Source organism: Mytilus californianus, unplaced genomic scaffold (assembly GCF_021869535.1).
Source record: "Mytilus californianus isolate M0D057914Y unplaced genomic scaffold, xbMytCali1.0.p SCAF_4, whole genome shotgun sequence".
NCBI lineage: Eukaryota > Metazoa > Mollusca > Bivalvia > Mytilida > Mytilidae > Mytilus > Mytilus californianus.
Genome location: NW_026262690.1, coordinates 79,893,462 through 79,915,273, shown reverse-complemented (window position 1 = coordinate 79,915,273; position 21,812 = coordinate 79,893,462). Strand labels below are relative to the sequence as shown.

The following is a 21,812-nucleotide window of genomic DNA, read 5'->3' as shown; positions in this document are numbered from 1 at the left end:
TCCCCAGATATTTCATATAGCATCCTGGTAAACAGGGAAATTTGAAATACCATCTTGTTTCTTAAAATTATAGCATCACATCTATAAAACAACCTATAACATGTATAAGAAACTCATTTCAGATAGCATCATATTCAAGAAAAAAGCATCACATTACCATGATGCTAAAAGGCCCTGGGGAGAACACTGGACTCCTACAAGGGATAATTTTGATTCAGATTTGACTTTAGTTTATTTTTCTTTGTTGCTGTAAACAAATTGCATATATTCAGTGTTAAGTGTTAAAATAGATATACCATTTTATATCACCATTTTGGTTTGATAATTTTTGCTTGAGTTTGGGGACTTTGATCATGTTTGGCCTAGGTAGCATAAAGACTTCTTGTTAATGCTTCTACTTTGAGACTGTTTTACTGAAAGCCTTCATATTCTGAGGGATGTTTTTTTCATCGTATGTAATAAGTCTATCTGGTAAAAATGCCATTTTGATTTGTCAAGTTTTGCATGAAGTATGAAACTACAACTGTCTTGTCTATTGTAGCATAAAGACACCATCTAAATGCTTCTCCTTGGTGATCATATGTAAGAATGCTGTCATTCTTTGAAGGATTGTTTGCCATCATGTGTAGTTTACCAAAATAAAATGCTATTTTGATTTGATTTTTTTTTGCAGGAGTCATTGGGGTATTAACTAGGATTGTTGGTCATCATTTATAGTTGACCATACACTACCCCTTTATTTAGATGTGATGATTTTTGCAGTAGCTAAGGGATTTTTTGGGGTAAAATTTGACAATCATCTTAGGGAAGTACCTCACGCGTAATTGTGATGTGAAAGTTTGTGTAATGAGGTATGTTGATTCATATTCCATTAATGTATGCAATGTACAAAAATATCATTCAATGTTTATGTAAAATATATTAATGTTTAATCTCACTCATAATGTCTGCTGTTGTTCCACAGTTGACTCCTGATATTATGTTATTGCACAGTTCAAAGCGTCAGGGGAAATTTCACATCTTGTTATACCTCTTTTCCATTTTATCAATTTTTTCTTTTTATATTGCTTACCAATCAATTTTTCATAGTTTACTTACAATTTGTTTAACATTTGTGGCATTTCTGGAAGCTGCATATTTTTATATAATGTTTCTGCAATAATCATGATCATGATAATTGCAATAATGTTTTATGTTTGTGAAAAACAAATGTTTAAAGGTCATACAATGTAATGGAAAGGAAGGGTAAATGACTAATGACATTTGATAGCATTTTATGAAGCTGTCTCAATGATGAGGGTAATTAATCACTTTCATCTGGGATATGCGGTTTGTCTTTTATTGCCTCAAAATCTGGAACATATACTACTGTTTCTTTCTTTGGAGATTGTCATATACAATGAATTTAATACTATATCAAAATTAGCGATAAAATACTTATTATCTAGTCTGTGCTGACAGGTGACATTTATAAATTCTCTAACTGTGTTAAGTTGTCTTTGCTTATAACTATTAAAAAATTTATATAAAAATATTGCTGGATAAAAGTATTTTTATATAATTTTGTTGGGTTTTTGCCAATGGCTTCATTTATAATTTACTACTGACCTTTGAATAAGGTGGATAGTACAGCTTGTAAACAGTTAACCTTGCTACATTTAATTTTGTTCAAAGCTCAGAATCAGATGCTTTATGATTTTCTTTATAATAATTGTTTTGTATCTTCATTATTATTGTTTTGGTGTTCTGGTATTTTTCCGTTAGAAAGATTTTCAGCATAATTTTTATAATTTTTCGCACACTTTTTATGCCTTTATTTTAAGATTTTGCTTGTTGTAAGTTTTTTGTCACCATTTAATACAATGTTCATGATGTTGCAAGCTCAGGATTTTTGTTTTTTAAACCACATTTATTTTGAATATATCTCAAGTTTTATGTTTTAAAATACCACAAGAATTTTGCTGATATATTAGTATGATATGGTGCTTATAGCTGATGTCCATCTGTAGACACAATAGTTTCTATTGAATAACTTGTTATATTGTTAATCAGTTATCCTGATATTCTAAAAATACATTGATCCTTACCATTAAGTGATTTTGGGGGTTTCAATATTTGCAGGTAATATCAAGTTTCATGTATTATAGGAGTCAGCATGAGGATGATCAGTAGGAGTATTAGTTAATTAGAGAGGATTTTTACACTTTCCAAAATTGAAGATGCTCAAAAGGGCACACAAAAATATTTTTTTATGCCCCCGCCGTAGCGGAGGGGGCATTAAGTTTTACCCTTGTCCGTCTGTACGTACGTCCCTCCGTACGTCCGTACGTCCCAAAATTGGTTTCCGTTCTCTAACTTGAGTTTGCCTCAACCAAATGCTATGAAACTTATACAAAATGCTTATTACCACAAAACACAGATCAAGTTTGAATATTGGTGGCATCACTTTAACCGTTCTAGAGTTATGCCCTTTATATTTTGTTTATATATGTTTTATTTTTAATCTGATTTTGATAGATCATGACTTAAGATTCCATATAAATTTGATTATTAACCAGATTTTAACTTACTCATACAGTATCCAAGATAAAGGGGAGTAAACATGTTTCATTTATTCCGTGCATGGGTAACCCTTTATCAATTAAAGTAGTCAGAAATATATCTGAATATGTTTACAGTTTTGTATATACTGTGGAATCGTTATTATTCTTTGGATACCAAATTTTGTGTCATTCGTTGTTACAGGTGAACCACTAATTTAAATGTTCAACTAATTACAAATTTTCTATAGGCTTGTATTGAGACTAGCAAAACTATGAAATCAAATACTATGTAAATGAAAGTTTTTCTCTATCCATGAAAATTGATACCCATGAAAATAAATGAATCCATGGTACTGTAAAACAAAACAAAAAGGCTTGCCAGAATCTGATTTATATACATTTTGTAAAAGTACTTACTTGTTTCCAAGCATTTCTTAGGTTATCAACTTTTCAAATTTTGAACACGGGAGATATACCTTTGTGGATATATTTTGGAGGGAGATTTGTATAAGACCTATTTCACATTGTTTTCTGTAATATTTTAGCTTACTCTCTGCAGTTGAACTATTGCTTTTCACGTATTTTTACCATCAACATTCAGATCAAATGAATCATTCCAGTTCGCTTGGACATTCTCTATTTTGAAAACAATCAATGTTTTGAAAAACCACTACATATAATGAAAAGAAATATTTCCAACTGTTTTTAATATATTGGATAGCTCCCACCGATATTAGGAAAGTTGACACCTATAACTTTTAACTTAAATTGACTAGTCTGTTATATATGATAGTGTTATTTTTATAGCTTACTGGTATGCTATATGTATTCAGTGAATATTATAAGAAACATTTTTATAAAATGAAAATAAATGTATTACTATAAAATGAAAATAAATGTATTACTATAATGTTTTTTTTGCATTTTTATAAGACTTCTGATTTTTATACGACCGCAAAAATTAAAAAATTTTTGGTCGTATATTGGTATGACGTTGTCGTCGTCGTCTGGCGTCGTCCGAAGACACATTGGTTTTCGCACTCTAACTTTAGTTTAAGTGAATGGATCTCCATGAAATTTTACCATAAGGTTCTATACCACGAAAGGAAGGTTGGGATTGATTTTTGGGGTTATGGTACCAACAGTTAAGGGATTAGGGGCCAAAAATAAGCATTTTTGTAACTTCCAGACAATAACTTGTGTGTAAGTGTATGGATCTCTCTGACATTGTACCACAAGGTTCCATATCACAAAGGGAAGGCTGTAATTGATTTTGGGGGTAATTGCCTCAAAATTTTAGGAATTAGGGGCCAAAAAGGGGGCAAAAAACAAGCATTTTTCTAGTTTCATGACAATAACTTGTGTGTAAGTGTTTGGATATTTCTGAAATTGTACTACAAGGTTCCATATCACAAAGGGAAAGCTGGAATTGAGTTTGGGGGTAATTGCCCGATTTGTTTAGGAATTGGGGGCCAAAAAGGGGCAAAAAATAAGCATTTTTCTAATGTCCAGACAATTACTTGTGTTCAAGTGTATGGATCTCTCTGAAATTGTACTGCAAGGTACCATACCACAAAGGGAAGGCTGGGATTGAGTTTGGGGGTGATGAATCATAAGGGGGTTCAAAAAATTTGGGGGGGGGGGATTTTTTTTTTTTTCTTTTTTTTTCTTTTTTTTTTCTTTTAAAATTTTCCATTTTAAGTTGGTTATTTCTGATTTATATTTAAAAGCAAATAATAATGATATGGTAGGAGATACACACCAAACAGGATGTGTAAATTATTATATAATAAGTATTGTGCAATAGCAAGAAATTTTCAATTGCACAATAGCAAGAAATCTTCAATTGCACAGTATTGCGCAATAGCAAGAAATCTTCAGTTGCACAGTATTGCGCAATAGCAAGAAATATCCAATAGCACAATATTGCGCAATAGCAAGAAATTGTCAATTGTACAGTATTGCGCAATAGCAAGAAATATTCAATTGCACAGTATTGTGCAAAAGAAGATACTTCGTATAAATTGCTTATTTCTTGATCAATTTCAATGGGGTTTTGTTCTTGAATTCTTCGGGTTCTTTAATATGCTGAATCTAACCGTGTATTAAGTTTTTGGATTTTGGGCCCCGTTTTTAAATTGGTCCACATTGAGGTCCAAAGGGTCCAAAATTTAACTTTGTTTGATTTCATCAAAAATTGAATTATTGGGGTTCTTTGATATGCCGAATCTAACCGTGTATTTAGATTCTTAATTTTTGGTTCCGTTTTCAAATTGGTCTACATTAAGGTCCAAAGGGTCCAAAATTAAACTTAGTTTGATTTTAACAAAAATTGAATTTTTAGGGTTCTTTGATATGCTGAATCTAAACATGTATTTAGATTTTTGATTATGGGCCCAGTTTTCAAGTTGGTCCAAATCGGGGTCCAAAATTAAACTTTGTTTGATTTCAACAAAAATTGAATATATGTGGGTTCTTTGATATGCTGAATCTAACCATGTATTTAGATTTTTGATTTTTGGGCCCCGTTATCAATTTTGTCCACATTGAGGTCAAAAGGGTCCAAAATTAAACTTGTTTGATTTCATCAAAAATTGAATTCTTGGGGTTCTTTGATATGCTGAATCTAACCATGTATTTAGATTTTGGATATCGGACCATAATAGGTGAATGTCCAATTTAAAATTTTTAAGTTCTTAGACCACATTCATTCTGTGTCAGAAACCTATGCTGTGTCAAATATTTAATCACAATCCAAATTCAGAGCTGTATCAAGCTTGAATGTTGTGTCCATACTTGCCCCAACTGTTCAGGGTTCGACCTCTGCGGTCGTATCAAGCTGCGCCCTGCGGAGCATTTTATTTAGGATAATGGTCAAGTGTGATTTAAAAAATCTTCAAAAAGTCAACCATATTTGGTATGCAGTTGTATTAGCATTTGCACATCTCATTTCCATGGAGATTAATTGGCCACGTCCCCTCAGTCATGGTCTATTGAGTTTGAAACTTATGCATATATAAGTTTGTGATTATGTCAGTTTTAGAAGAACCACTAAATGGTAAGTCGATGATATTTGGTATGCAGTTGTATTAGCATTTGCATGTTTCATTTCTACGGATATTATGGCCCTGCCCCTCTTTCCTGCTTCATTGACCTTGAAACTTTTGCATAGTTAACATGTTCAAGTTTCTGTTATTTGGTCAGTTTAAAGGGAACCACTTATGATAAGTCAATGGTACTGTATATGGTGTTATTCAGGTTGGGTTTTGTTCCCAATAAGAGTCTTAGAAGAGGCAGTTAAATCTTTGCTGCGTTCATTTTTCGTGTTTCACAGCCTTGTACAATGCTGTTTATGGTCATTATGGACATTGGAATGTATATACCCCTACCGTGAACAAAGTGAAATTAGACACACAGAAAAATTGTTTCTTGATATACAGTATTTGGTATACAGTTGTATTAGCATTAGATTATTTGGCCCTGCACCATCAGTCATGGTTCATCAACTGAATGATTTGCATACTGCAAATTCAGTAATTATAACAAGGTTTTTATTAATGCGAATAATATGACTGGGTGAGTATTGCAATAATAAGAACCCGCATTTCGATATCTGATACGCATATCTGTATGCTGCTTTTCCTGAAATCACAATAATTAATCTTGCATTTTTGTTCATTCTTTAAAAATCGCAATAACAAATGCACACATTAATTTCTGAATTTACAGTAGTTTACATGTTAAATTATTGCATTATACTACCTAAATTACATACAGTCGAGACATGTATCTTTGTCAACAGTTTTTTTGGGTTATGTTTCCCTCAAGAAATATTCAAAGCCAAAATATTCAAGTCAAATATACAAATACATTTATCAATATATTTGGGGAAAAAAGAGGTGGAAGTAGCCATGGCTAAAAACAAACAAAAAGAAGACAAGCGAGTCCACAAAAAACTACATAGAAAGCTAAAAACTGGGGGTGATCTGAGGTGCTCTGGAAGGATAAGCAGTTCCTTCTCCACATGTGACTCCTTTTATCTCGAGCCACGTCATGTTGCTCATGCAAGAACAAACATTGGAGGAAATTAACAAATAAAAAAGAAAAAAAGGTATTGCAAAAAATCCTAGACATATTTTTAAAAGTATTATAACAGGTGAAACAATTCGTCACATAAGAAACAATAGCAACAAAACTGATCTTAACAATCATCTTATGACTTTGGAGAATAAACTTATAGATAGAGGCTATGATAAGTTAGAAACAGCAAAAAACATAAAAGATGTGAAATACAAGATTAAACGATGCAGTACTCTGTCAGATAATTTTAGAAAAAGGGAAATTCCACTTACACTGGTAACTAAATATAACCCTACAGTTATAAATCTTAACAGAGCTATTAAGAAACATTGGCAGTTTTTGCAAAGAGATAAATATTGTAAAACAATATTTAAACAGATGCCTATCATTGCGTATAAACGCAGTAAAAATTTAAAAGAGCACCAAGCAAAAAAAGACTTTTAAATAGGGAGACTTTTGAGAAGGGACCCTTGCTAAGTATGCAATAGAACTTGGCTAAAAAAAAAACACTGTTAATTAATTAAATTTACATATATATTCTAGTAAAAGGCAATTAGTCATTACGACTCTATAAAAAACGGTGTCAAGTCTTGATGTTTAAGTATGTATGTTGGTGATGGGAATCTATGTATTTGTGGAAAGTTTTACCCAAATGTTTGTAAATTTTAAGGCGAACTTTATCAGAGGAAGTTAATTTTGGAATGAAAGTTTTGAAAAAATTACAAAAGCCAAACTAGCTGCCTCCCGACAGAACCATCTATAACCCTAAGTAAGTATCTAACATGAATTGTATTTCAGTCCTTTTTTGTTACAAAAATAGGTTAAGTGGTTCTCAAGAAGATTTCAAACACATTTTCCATTGTAATTAATGTAAAACTGACTCCTTTCTGGCTAGTAGGCATGTTGTTTTGCCAATAGGCTCTACACTAGATCACTAAGGATAAGAACCATACAAGGAATTCTTCTGTTAGATGATGGCAAAAGATTAAATAGCCTTTAGCTAAGTAATATGATAGATATAAATAAACCTAAATTACTAATAAAAAAATTGAACAAGGTAAGAATTAATGATGTTAGGTATATATCAATAAGATAGGAAATGGAAAACTAAAAAGCCCAAAGGACATCTAGAGAACAACAATCTTTTACAAAATACCTTGTCTAGCTTTATTAGTTGGAGTATATAGTTGGGTAGTTTCAAGTACATGTTCAATGTCCTTTGTCCTTTACCTCATTTTCATGTTCCATGGAGTGTTTAAAAACCCTATTTTTGTATACATAAATTTCTCATTTATTACAAGTAACACTATATTTGATATATGGGATCCTTGTAAGGTCGATCTGCATGTCATTCAAATATCGGGTTCCCCTGATCTTGACCTCATTTCATGGCTCAGTGATCAAGGTTTAAGTTTGTAGGTCAAGTCCATATATCATATATTGATTGCGAAAGGTCAGCTATGTTTGGTCTGGAATGATAGTCAAATGTACATGTCAGTCTGGCTGGTTTCATCTGACTTCAACCTCATTTTCCTAGTTTATTGGTCGATAATAAGTTTTAATGATTTGGTCTATTTCTCAGATACAATAAGCAAAATAAGGTCAACTATATTTGGTGTATGCAATAATTGTAAGGTTTACGTCTTGCAGGTTTTATCTGACCTTGACCTCATTTTCCTGTTTCATTGGTCAATGTCATGTCTGGTGCTGTTTTCAGATACTATAAGCAATAGGCAACTATATTTGATGTATGAAATGATTAAAAGGTGTACCAAAGTCATGTATGCCTGTTAGGGTCATGTCTGACCATGACATGGTGCATTGGTCATCCTTAAGTTTTCTTGGTTTTGGTCTATTTCTCAGATACGATAAGTAATAGAAAAAAAAACTATTATTTTTGTATTTGGAATAATTTGAAGGTATACAAGTATGTCTGCCAGCGAAAATCTTACCTTGACCCTATTTTCATCATCATGGTTCATTTTCAATGTAAAGTTTTCCTGCCAAGGTTTGCTTCTCATATCCATATGAAATAGGTAAACAGTATTTGGTGTATGGAATGATTTGAAGGTGCATGTCCATGTCTGTCTGGCAGGGTTCATTTGACATTAACCTCCTTTTCATGGTTCATTGGTCAATGTTTTAATTTCCTAGTTTGTTCCATTTTTATACGTCCGTCTTAAGACTGCCAACTATATTTTGTATTATGGTATGCCATTGTCCGTCTGTCCGTCGTCGAAAATTGATGGACAATAACTCGAAAACCCTTTCACCAATTTTCATGAAACTTTGGTGAATCATACCTGTCAACTGACCCGGATCCTGCGGGTGTGACCCGAGATTTTCACAATTTTGAGGGGTCACCCGGAACACCCGCCGGGTGACCAAATAACCCGGGAATTCGGAAAATAACCCGTTTTCACCCGGATTCCTAAGCCTTCAGACTGATTAGATATAAACTGATTCCTTTAAAATACCGGCAAATTCGTAATTCTTCCTGGACAAGAAGTTCAACTAGCTGTGTAAACTCAGCTCAAGTGACCCATTTCAGTACATGGCTTCACTTGACAGCTTTGGTGTCAAACACACTGTTAATTAACACCTTAGCTTTAGGTCGTAAATAATTTATGTATTTCAAAGTTGTTTTAAAAACAATTTGAGTTACTTCCCCTTTTTTGTCAATTCACAATATACTCCTTAAACTTATGTTTTTTTTGTAAAAAGATTAAATCTAAAATGAATTGAATTAAAACATATCAGAATAATACTTTTACTTATTGTTCTACCTTAGAACAATTAAAAAATAAAAATTTTGAAAATTACTTTTTTTATCTATACCTCCTATAATTGTCTAACTTTATTTTATTATACTCTAATATCTTTCCTGGCCGACCGTGCAAGGGCTGTGTAGCCAGTCAAGTTAGTTAAAAACTTCAATATATATGATATGTTTTACTGTTTAAAAGCTGCACAAATGTATGCACAGATAACATAATTTGGCACATTGTATGTCATGGACTGAAAATGAACAGGAATAAAGGCAAATCTATCAATGGCCTCCAAGTGCAATGAAATAATAAAATGTACAATTCTAAATTACTTAACCATGTGGACATGTTTAGGAAAATTTGATATAAATTATAAGAAAAATGCCCCCTAAATACTGAAATTCAGCTCGAAAAAGTTCGTACGCGTTATGACCTGAGATTTCATTGTTCTATGCAGGTCATCACCTGCATTTTCATTGTCATAGGTTGACAGGTGTGGTGAATTGTTTATATCTATTGACGTAAGCTCCCATTCGATTTTTATAAATCGTAGATTTAAGGTTTCCGTCAAGTGCACTAAATTATTAGCCTTGGTAAAGTTGATGTTTTTTATGCACTGCGTACGAAAGTAGAGGGGGTTATGTTTTATTGTCTTAGCGTCCGTCCGTCTGTTATTCCGCTTATCTGTCCATTCCGTATCAGGCCAAGTTAAAGTTTTGGTTGAGAAATTTTAACATGAAGTCAGGGATCTTGGTACCTTTGTTCATTGTGATCCATTATGATGTGATCTTTTATAATTTAATGCAAAAGAACAATTGACCACAGGCACTTAATTGTCTCTGAAAAAAATTACATATATACTTTAATATAAAATTATATTATTATATGTTGTATTAAAGTATATAGGTATTTTTTCAGAAACAAGTGACTGCAGATTTGACCCAGTTTTTGTCGGTTTGGATATGTAAGATCATGCAATGAAATTATTATTTCAAAACGAGCTAGTTTATAATGATTGGCTTCATTAATTTCTTTGCATACGAAATTTATGTAATAAAATTGAGAATGGAAATGGGGAATGTGTCAAAGAGACAACAACCCGACCATAAAACAGACAACAGCAGAAGGTCACCAACAGGTCTTCAACGCAGCGAGAAATTCCCGCACCCGGAGGCGTCCTTCAGCTGGCCCCTAAACAAATATATATACTAGCCCAGTGATAATGAACGCCACACTAAACTCCAAATTGTACACAAGAAACTAAAATTAAAAATAATACAAGACTAACAAAGGCTAGAGGCTCCTGACTTGGGACAGGCGCAAAAATGCGGCGGGGTTAAACATGTTTATGAGATCTCAACCCTCCCCCTATACCTTTAGCCAATGTAGAAAAGTAAACGCATAACAATACGCACATTAATATTCAGTTCAAGAGAAGTCCGAGTCTGATGTCAGAAGATGTAACCAAAGAAAATAAACAAAATGACAATAATACATAAATAACAACAGACTACTAGCAGTTAACTGACATGCCAGCTCCAGACTTCAATTAAACTGATTGAAAGATTATGTCTTCATCATATGATTATCAGGCACAATCCTTCCCGTTAGGGGTTTAGTATCATACCATCATAACATATATATGAGAAGAACATAACCCGTGTCATGCCAACAACTGGTTTTTAAATAAATGTGTTTAGTGCCGATGTAAAGACCCTATAAGTGAATCAATATTAACGCCAAAATATGCAATCTTTAATGACCTGACAACAGTATCGTAACTATATCCCTTCTTAATAAGTCTATTTAAAGGTTTTGTTAGCTTCAGAGGTGAATACTGACATTTTTGTGCTTTATAAAGAATATTTCCATAAAAAATTGGATGTGAAATACCTGAACGTATAAGAAGTCTACATGTTGAGCTATATTTACGAATGATGTCCTTATACCGATGATAACATTTAGTAAATGTTTTGACTAGTTTGTGATATCGAAAACCCTGGTGTAATAATTTTCCAGTAATACATAAATTTCTCTCGTTAAAATCTAAACCTGTTTTATTACAAACAAAACAACATAAGCTTTATCACAGAATGTAATAATAACTTCAGCGACAGTTCCAATAGCAATACTAGATACATTTAAACGAAATTTTATTCTATATCAGATTTTCTAATTCACCGACATTTTCCGGAACCACAACGAAGTTGCCTCTTTTTGTTTCTGATATTACATGATCTTCAGTACATCCGGTTTATTTTGGACTATCAAAAAAAAAAAGAAATGTGATTTTTCCTGTAATGCCATTGACCCTGAACGGAAATGTCTGCTAACTTAGACGATGAAGAAGATGATTATATGTCTGATGCCATCCTAACAAAATGGTTGAGTTTTAGCACTATCGAAGTTGGAACAAAGTTATAAGGAAAAAAGGGGGGATTGATAACAGGTTGGAAAAGATCATTAAGCTAACGAAAAAACTCTATAGATAAATGTATTAATAATATGAGGCAGGCGTTACCTGTGAAAGGGGACGAAGTCTGAGGACTGTATACATTTTTTTTTTAATTCAAGCATATTTTCAGAAGATTTTGATGAGATTAAGCAAGGATTTTCTTTTTCAAGGAAGTTCTCTTAAACTTGTTTTGTAGTAAAAGTATATGAAACATATTCAACTTTCTTTTTGTTTTTTTAATTTGAAGTATCATATGACTTTAATGAAATATTTCATGATTAAAATAATTCAAAGCCTTAATTTTTGTATGTCTAAACGCCAGGTTTTTTTTTAATTTGTTGGTTTACGGATTTTTCACATGAAAAAGTTGGGTCAGTCAGTCAGAAAAAAAAAAGAAAACAAATATCTTACAAGACATAAATATGTAAAAAATAAATATACATTTCAGCTTACTAACGATATTTTATTTTTGGTATGCTATTTTGTCGGACAAACATGAAATTAAATCGTCATTTCACAAACAAGAAAAAACAACTCCACGTTGCTTTTTATCAACTTTAAGGAAACATGGCGAATAATAATTTTTAATCACGAAAACAAGTGAAATAAAAATTGCAAACACGTCATACGAAAATAAGACTTTACAATCCTTGTCAAAAACGAAGTAGACTCGTCCACTGGAAAGACGAGGATATCAGTTTCATCATTTCTCATGCATTCCCGTTTTTTATATCCAAATGGACGAATTTTTTTTTCAATCTATGAAACAAGAAAATTCCAAATTGTTTGTGATTTTCTCTTACTCTTAACTTGCTGTCTTTCACATTTGGACGGGTCCATTTCATTTATGCGATGATAAATTTTACGGAAAAAAGGAAAACGAACTTATTGGAATAGGTTTTTAACACAGATTTCGCGTTCCGCAAAATTATTTGCGCAAACAACAGTTCAAGGTCAGTTATGATTGTCTATTTTTAGATACATAAACCTTTTTTTTTTTTATACATCACAATGTGTAATCATTTCTGTTAATCTTAAATGCATTTAATTTCATATAAAAGAATATTTTTATTTATATTTCAGGGATAACGTATTTGTTAGGATCAGCGGGAATAAAAAAGCATGAAATGTCAATTTTATTTTTATTCTGCAAATCAGAAAAATAGGGATCCGTAAACCAACAAATTTAAAAACCCTGGCCTAACAGTCAAATGTTTTGTCAATAGGTTAGTGTCTCCATTCATTGCCCTTACAAAGTGTAGGTAATAAGTGCATGTATCTTATAATATCTGATCATAACATTGTACATAAAGTTCCTTTTTAGTTTAAAATAGTCAAACTGTTATGCTCTATAAAACACATTTAAGCTTTTCATGCATTTGTTTTAGTACATTTTCATGTAAATAGCTTGTCTTTATTTACAGTACAGAAACCAGACCAGGCCTTGTATCAGCCAACATTGCAAGAATTCATAAAGTAGAGAAGAAAATTAAAGAATCTAATGTTAAGAATATTGTAAAACCAAAGTCTGTAGTAGAGCACGAGAAAAGAGAAGAGGGTTTACAAGCAGCCATCAAAAGTGACAATAAAGGATTTGCTTTACTAGCAAAGATGGGATATAAACCAGGAATGGGGATTGGTAAACAGGGTAAGCTGGAATAAAGTTCTGTAAGAAAGTTAGTTGTAGGAAGCGGCCAATCGATAAGATTTGTCGTACATGTATCAATCATGATAAACATCTTGACTTAATAATTATTAGCTTTAAAACATAACTTATATGACTAATTAGAACAACACACATTATTCTATAAAATAAGAAAAGATGAAATAATGCTAGCCTTTGTAATGAAATGTCAATGTTTGGTCCTATTATGTTCAAACTACAACTTAAAGATAGCCTGATAATACTGTTTGGATTCAAAAATGAAAATTTAAAGGAAGTCAATCACCGAACATTGTGAGGTTTATATGTACAATGTATGGCTCATAGGTCTACTCAGTAGTTTTAAATAGCATCTTGGCATAGAGAAAATTTTGATAAACAATCTTGTAGCTGAAATTATTTCTTCAGTGTTAACTAGTATATATCGTAGTTCATAGAATAAAAACAATTCATTTCTGATAAAATCAAGCGTAAAAATCACAGAAAAAAGAGTACCCCTATTAAATGTCCTAGGGAGAACATTGCTAGATTGCAAACTGTCTAAATTATTGTTTTGATGCATGTGCAATGCAGTGAAATTGTTTAAGATGATGGTGGTATGCACTTAAATGGTCTAATAATATTACTTACTTAAATTTAATGTGTATTTGTTTGGATTTGTATAGGTGAAGGAAGAAAAGAACCTGTTGGTATATATGTTAAAACAGGTAGAGGTGGTTTAGGTGCTGAAGCAGACAGAAAAAGGCGAAAAGAGCAGTGGACTACAATGAGAGCCAGTCGTCTTATCAAAAGACAGAAAATGGAATCCAATTTGAAAAGAGATTTTCAACAGAGAATGAGTAGTAAATTCACTGATGGTAAAGCAGAGAGAGATATGATAAAAAGTCAGAAAGTTTGTGAACAACTAGATTCAGAAATGGTAAGAGGATTAACAATGAAAAAAAGTTTCAAAAGTAAGTTCACACTTTTTATGATATGACCTGTCATCCACTGTGTAGCTGGTAAGTAACTTGGTAAAAAAGGAATGCTGTATTTATGCATTGCATGCCTTTACTGAACAAGTCTAAGTCATTTAAATAAAATTGAGAATGGAAATGGGGAATGTGCCAAAGAGACAACAACCCGACCATAGAACAGACAACAAAGTTTACAATACAGTGTGGACATTTATCCATCATTATCACCATTATGGTGACCTAATTTTTTATAACATTTGTTGTTGGAACGTGTGTGTCATTGACACATATTGCCCAGACCTCATTAAATCCAAATGAAATATATTTTTTCTTATTACATGTTAAACTATAATAACTGACAAAAGTGAAAAGTGAATCTTTTAGACCTTGTTATTAAAATTATATTTATTAAAGCACTCAAAACAGGAAAATACTATTTTCTAAAGAATTGGGTGGAAAGTTAAATTCAAAGGAAAATCTTATCAAAATGAAGTAAGAAGTAAATGATTGAGATTGATAAATCATTGATCACTCTTCATTTGTTTTTAGGGTACAACAATTCCAGATGAATGGTACTTCTGGCCTAAATCAATGTTGCCAAAAAAGAAAAAGAAAAATGAAACAGAGACAGGGTTATCATTTGAGGTAGTAGAGGAAGAAGAGGATGATGATGAAGATGAAGAAGAAGAAGAGGAAGACTTTTTAACAGTCAGTATATTGTTGATTAATGCATACTCTATGATTTTTAGAGTACTTCAACTCATTTTAACTGTACTCAGTATGGCTATATGTTGGGTTATCATGGTTGATACCAATGTGTATTAAGATGTTGTACACAGTCTGAGAAACACATAACCTTGTCACCTTGTGCAATACCATAATATAAGTAAACAGTATCAACTGACTAACATGATGTAGGATCATGAGTACTTATTGCTGTTCATATATATTTAGTTATGCTTTAATTTTTCAAAAACAAAATCAATAAAATTGAGAATGGAAATGGGGAATGTGTCAAAGAAACAACACCCTGACCAAAGAGCAGAAAACAACCCAAGGCCACCAACGGGTCTTCAACACAGCGAGAACATCCCGCTTCGGAGGCGTTTGTATCGATAAAAACGATATTGAAAGATTTTACTATGTGTTAAATTTAAGAATCTTTAAGAGTAAGTTTATTCAAAGGATCGATGAGTTTACATGGATTGTTTCAAAATTTATAGGCTCTAAAAAACAACATCACTGTAAAATTAGGATGTGATATCCCATTTTAAATCTCTTCATATTAAGTGACATGATTTGTTATTTTGCCAATGGTTAATTATTATGACACGTAACCATAGTCTTACTTGTGTTTTTGTTTTTCTCTGCATATCTGCATAATTCTAACATATTTGTTCAAATGAAAGATAAACAAATAAAAATGAAATATTGGTTCAAGTAATAAAGAATATAAAAATAAAATATTGGTTCAATAAATAAAAAACAAAAAAGCATGACTAAGGGATTGAAGCATCATATTCTGCATGAATTGACTGAAATGGATGCATGATGTTGCATCAGCTATACAGTTTATCAGTAGTCTGGTAGACGATTTATTATTACACCACATATGCAAACTTCACATGCATTCTGTAAAATTAAAAAATCATTGTAGCATAAATAAAAGGACAGTGCCTCCAGTTTTGACTGGAACCAAAATACATAGATGCAAACAGAATACCATACATCAAAGGATTATCTTAAATTCAGTTCTTAAAAAGCATATCTAATAACAAAACTGAACATCTTTACAATGTAGAGAAAAAAAATTAATTCACTTGGGCATAGATATGGGGGTAGTGCTCATATACACACATGTCATTGCCAATTTTGGATACTGTAAATTCAGAAATTATTGCGATCTTTTTATTTTTGCGAAAAATGCGACAGGGTTATAATTGCAATAATTTAAACTCGCATTTTTAAATTTTTTATATGAATTAAACAGGATTTTTCACAATATCGCAAAAATTAAAATCGCATTTTAGTCTAAAATGGCGAAATCACAATAATAAATGCACGCAATAATTTCTGAATTTACAGTATGTGGATTCTAATATTATATATGTACAATAAGTTTTAAAATATCATTGTTTTATGACTATTACTTTCTAATTATAATTGGCAATTAAAAGTACAATGTAATACCTATGAACTTCTTTGTGACATGAATTTCAGAGTAGACAAAAACTACTGCTAAAGTCAAAGAAACACAAAAAATTTCTTTTCATAAATAGAAAAAAAAGTCCAATTTCTTACCATGTCATGTCATGTTGAGAAAATGGATACTTGGTACATTGAATGATACTTTTTTTGTCATCCCAATTGCTTCAAAGAAAAATATTATATAAATATTGATCATTCAATTTGTATAATGTTGGATCAGACATTGTAAAAAAACTAGATACAACTTAATACCACAATATGTTTGTTTTAGAATCAAGAGAAACTTGAAGCACTTACAGCCTACCTTAGAACAATACATCTCTACTGCATATGGTGTGGCACCAAATTTGAAGGTATCAATTTTCTTATATACTTTACTCCAAAAAAAAATGTGTTTTCTTTCTGTCACAGTTTGATACTAAAAATTGGGTAACACAAGTTGGTCCAAGTCAGAGGTAAACTAAAAGTATGTCCGTTTACTTAGAGAATTTTTGTTCACCTTTTATCATAAATATGAGATTCTTCAAACAATATTAGGTTCAATACTTCAGTAATTTGGTATGTCCTTTAAATAAATAGTAAAGAAAATATATGAAGTTACAGGATGAATAAAATTACCAGATTTTACAATATTATGCATACGTGTATGAACAAGAAAAACAAGTAAAAGATTCAGAAACAAGAAGTACTTTTAATTAACCCAATCATCAACATAAGCCCAGATGGTTTCAAATCATAGCATAGAGTACTTGCAGCTAAGGTAAAAATTAATACAAATTATGGTAAATTTTGACATTTGAATTCAAGATGATATGTAAAATTGATGGAAATTTTTTTATACAATTTGTCCACCATAATGAAATGCAAACACTTGTGTACCAATTATCAGCTCAAGATCTGCATGCATGATAAAAAAAAGTATGGTGATGTGCATAATTCAAATTCCAAAGACTGTAATTATGCAAAATGTCAGTCAACTAGAACGCAACACAAAATATCTATAAGTCATTATTATACACTATTTAAAAAAAAAAACATAAACACTCAAGTGCAAAAGTAAGTTATTTGTAATCCAGATTTGTTTGTTGTATGCCTTGGACCAAATTAATAGTCATGAACTATTTATTGTTTCAGATGAAGATGATCTGTTAACAAATTGCCCTGGTGACACAGCTGATGCTCATGATGAATAGTTATAGTACATATCAAAGTATGGGTACTTATCCAAAGGTCTTTGTGTATTAAGGATACCACTTGGTTGGAGGCCAATGCGTTGGAATGTGTCAGATATTATAGACAAGGCATTATGAATCGAGTTTATGTGAATTTTAAAAGACAGGACACTTCTGTGATAATAATCTTTTATAAATAAATGCTATTAAAAATAGGCAACTTCTGTATCAGGACTTTCAAGGAAGAGTCTTTAAAAGGAGTATTATACCAGAATACAGCATTAAAAGTCCCCTAATCTCAGTGTTCCACTCTTTCTTCTGTAATGCTTCTATCTGGTCAGTATATAGTCATATCTTAAGAAGTTGTAAATGACGTTTATAGCATTCAATTCCAGATGTGATTTTTATACGACCGCAAAAAAATTTTTGTGGTCGTATATTGGTATGACGTTGGCGTCGTCGTCGTCGTCTGGCGTCGTCCGAAGACACATTGGTTTTCGCACTCTAACTTTAGTTTAAGTGAATGGATCTCTATGAAATTTTACCACAAGGTTCAATACCACAAAAGGAAGGTTGGGATTGATTTTGGGGGTTATGGTACCAACAGTAAAGGAATTAGGGGCCAAAAAGGGACCAAAAATAAGCATTTTTGTAACTTCCAGACATAACTTGTGTGTTAGTGTATGGATCTCTCTGACATTGTACCACAAGGTTCCATACCACAAAAGGAATGCTGGGATTGATTTTGGGGGTAATTGCCTCAAAATTTTAGGAATTAGGGGCCAAAAAAGGGGCAAAAAACAAGCATTTTTCTAGTTTCAGGACAATAACTTGTGTGTGAGTGTATGGATCTTTCTGAAATTGTACTACAAGGTTCCATATCACAAAGGGAAAGCTGGGTTTGAGTTTGGGGGTAATTGCCCTAAACGTTTAGGAATTTGGGGCCAAAAAGGGGCCAAAAAACACATTTTTCTAGTTTCCAGACAATAACTTGTGTTCAAGTGTATGGGTCTCTCTGAAATTGTACTGCAAGGTACCATACCACAAAGGGAAGGCTGGGATTGAGTTTGGGGGTGATGAATCATAAGGGGGTTCAAAAAATTTGGGGGGGGGATTTTTATTTATTTCCTTTTTTTTCTTTTTTTCCTTTTTTTTTTCTTTTAAAATTTTCCATTTTAAGTTGGTTATTTCTGATTTATATTTAAAAGCAAATAATAATGATATGGTAGGAGATACACACTAAACAGGATGTGTAAATTATTATATAATAAGTATTGTGCAATAGCAAGAAATTTTCAATTGCACAGTATTGCACAATAGCAAGAAATCTTCAATTGCACAGTATTGCGCAATAGCAAGAAATCTTCAATTGCACAGTATTGCGCAATAGCAAGAAATATTTAATTGCACAGTATTGTGCAAAAGAAGATACTTCGTATAAATTGCTTATTTCTTGACCAATTTCAATGGGGTTTTATTCTTGACTTCTTGGGGTTCTTTAATATGCTGAATCTAACCGTGTATTAAGTTTTTGGATTTTGGGCCCCGTTTTTAAATTGGTCCACATTGAGGTCCAAAGGGTCCAAAATTAAACTTTGTTTGATTTCATCAAAAACTGAATTATTGGGGTTCTTTGATATGCCGAATCTAACCGTGTATTTAGATTCTTAATTTTTGGTTCCGTTTTCAAATTGGTCTACATTAAGGTCCAAAGGGTCCAAAATTAAACTTGGTTTGATTTTAACAAAAATTGAATTCTTAGGGTTCTTTGATATTCTGAATCTAAACATGTATTCAGATTTTTGATTATGGGCCCAGTTTTCAAGTTGGTCCAAATCGGGGTCCAAAATTAAACTTTGTTTGATTTCAACAAAAATTGAATATATGGAGTTCTTTGATATGCTGAATCTAACCATGTATTTAGATTTTTGATTTTTGGGCCCCGTTATCAACATTGAGGTCAAAAGGGTCCAAAATTAAACTTTGTTTGATTTCATCAAAAATTGAATTCTTGGGGTTCTTTGATATGCTGAATCTAACCATGTATTTAGATTTTGGATATTGGACCATAATAGGTGAATGTCCAATTTAAAATTTTTAAGTTCTTAGACCACATTCATTCTGTGTCAGAAACCTATGCTGTGTCAAATATTTAATCACAATCCAAATGCAAAGCTGTATCAAGCCTGAATGTTGTGTCCATACTTGCCCCAACTGTTCAGGGTTCGACCTCTGCGGTCGTATCAAGCTGCGCCCTGCGGAGCATTTTATTGATTTTGCTAAGGACTTTGAAAGGAAAATTGATTGAGAATCTCAGTTTAAATGAGAAGTTTAATTTGTAACGTCTGAGGTGGTTAATTTGTTATAGGGCAATAATTGTAAACACATCAAATGTAAAATTAACAGCTGAATTGGACATTGAATTGCATATGCAATACTCTCAGAATGCCTGTTTCTTTCATTTTCTTTTTGAAGAAGATTCTTGAATCCCTGACGTTTAATGTCACAATTTTTCCAGGTACGGTATAAAGATATTCAAATGCAAAATTGTAAAAAATAAAAAGGATTTTGACCTTTAGGTCAAAGGTCAATATGAATGCGACACACTACCTTTTGGTAATACAAGTTGATGCCAAATAACTTGAGAATAAGTGTATGGATCTCTATGAAATTGTACCACAAGGTTCATTACCTCAACAGAAAGATTGGGATTGATTTTTGGGGTTATGGTTCAAACCGTTTAGGAATTAGGAGCAAATAAATGTGGATAGTGTCCACATGTGGACACAGATGATGCCCCCGCTTGCATATCATATAGTTATAAAGGGACATAACTGAAGAACGGTAAAAGTGATGCTACCCAAATTTGAACTTGATCTGAGTTTTGTGGTAATAAGCATTACTCTAGTATAAGTTTTATAACAATTGGTTGAGACAAACTAAAGTTAGAGAACGGAAATGAAAAATTCAGCAATTTTTATGTTTATAAAGGGACATAACTCAAGAATGGTAAAAGTGTCGCCACCAAATTTCGTACTTAATCTGTATTATGTAGTAATAAGCATTGTGTATAAGTTTCATAACACTTGGTTGAGGCAAACTAAAGTTAGAAAACAGAAACAAAAAATTTGTACTTGATCTTAGTTTTGAAGTAATGAATATTGTGTATAGGTTTCACAAGTTTTGTGGTAATGAATATTGTGTATAGGATTCATAATGTTTGGTTGGGGCAAACTTAAGTTACAGAATGGAAACTAAAAATTTTGCAATCTTTCGATTTATAAAGGGGCATAACTCAATAATGGTTAAAGGTGACACAACCCAAATTCAACTTGATCTGTGTTTAATCAGTGAAAGTCAAAATTTAACATTGCATTGTATAAAGCATTGATTGTAGTTGATTCAACTATAATCATGGACAAAGGAAGATAACTCCAATTTTAAAAATTACTTGATATTTAGAAGAAAATAAAAATTTTGCAATTTTTCCATTTATAAAGGGGCATAACTCTAGAACAGTTAAAGTGACGCCACCAAAATTCAAACTTGATCTGTGTTTTGTGGTAATAAGCAATGTGTATAATTTTCATAACATTTGGTTGAGGCAAACTTTAAAGTTAGAGAACGGAAACTAAAAATTTTGCAATTTTTCCATTTATAAAGGGGCATAACTCTAAAACGGTTAAAGTGACGCCACCAAAATTTAAACTTGATCTGTGTTTTGTGGTAATAAGCATTGTGTATAAGTTTCATAACATTTGGTTGAGGCAAACTTAAGTTAGAGAACGGAAACCAATTTTGGGACGTACGGACGTACGTTCGTATGTACGTACGTACAGACAGACAAGGGTAAACTTAATGCCCCCACCGCTAAGGCAGGGGCATAAAAAAGGAGGGGGGGGGGGGGGGGGGGGGAAGAGAAGGATTTTCTTGTTTCCAGACAATAACTAGAGTATAAGTCTATGGA

General features: G+C 32.2%; 1 protein-coding gene across 1 annotated transcript; it reads left to right on the top strand.

The window, feature by feature from the left end:
- Positions 1 to 11,629: 11,629 nt before the first annotated feature.
- LOC127738611 (G patch domain-containing protein 11-like) lies at positions 11,630 to 18,060 on the top strand. Its single transcript, XM_052249944.1, has 6 exons — positions 11,630 to 11,775; positions 13,271 to 13,494; positions 14,175 to 14,428; positions 15,015 to 15,173; positions 16,945 to 17,026; positions 17,808 to 18,060. The coding sequence occupies exons 1-6, from the start codon at positions 11,714 to 11,716 to the stop codon at positions 17,864 to 17,866; spliced, it is 840 nt and encodes a 279-aa protein (XP_052105904.1). The 5' UTR covers positions 11,630 to 11,713; the 3' UTR covers positions 17,867 to 18,060.
- Positions 18,061 to 21,812: the final 3,752 nt, after the last annotated feature.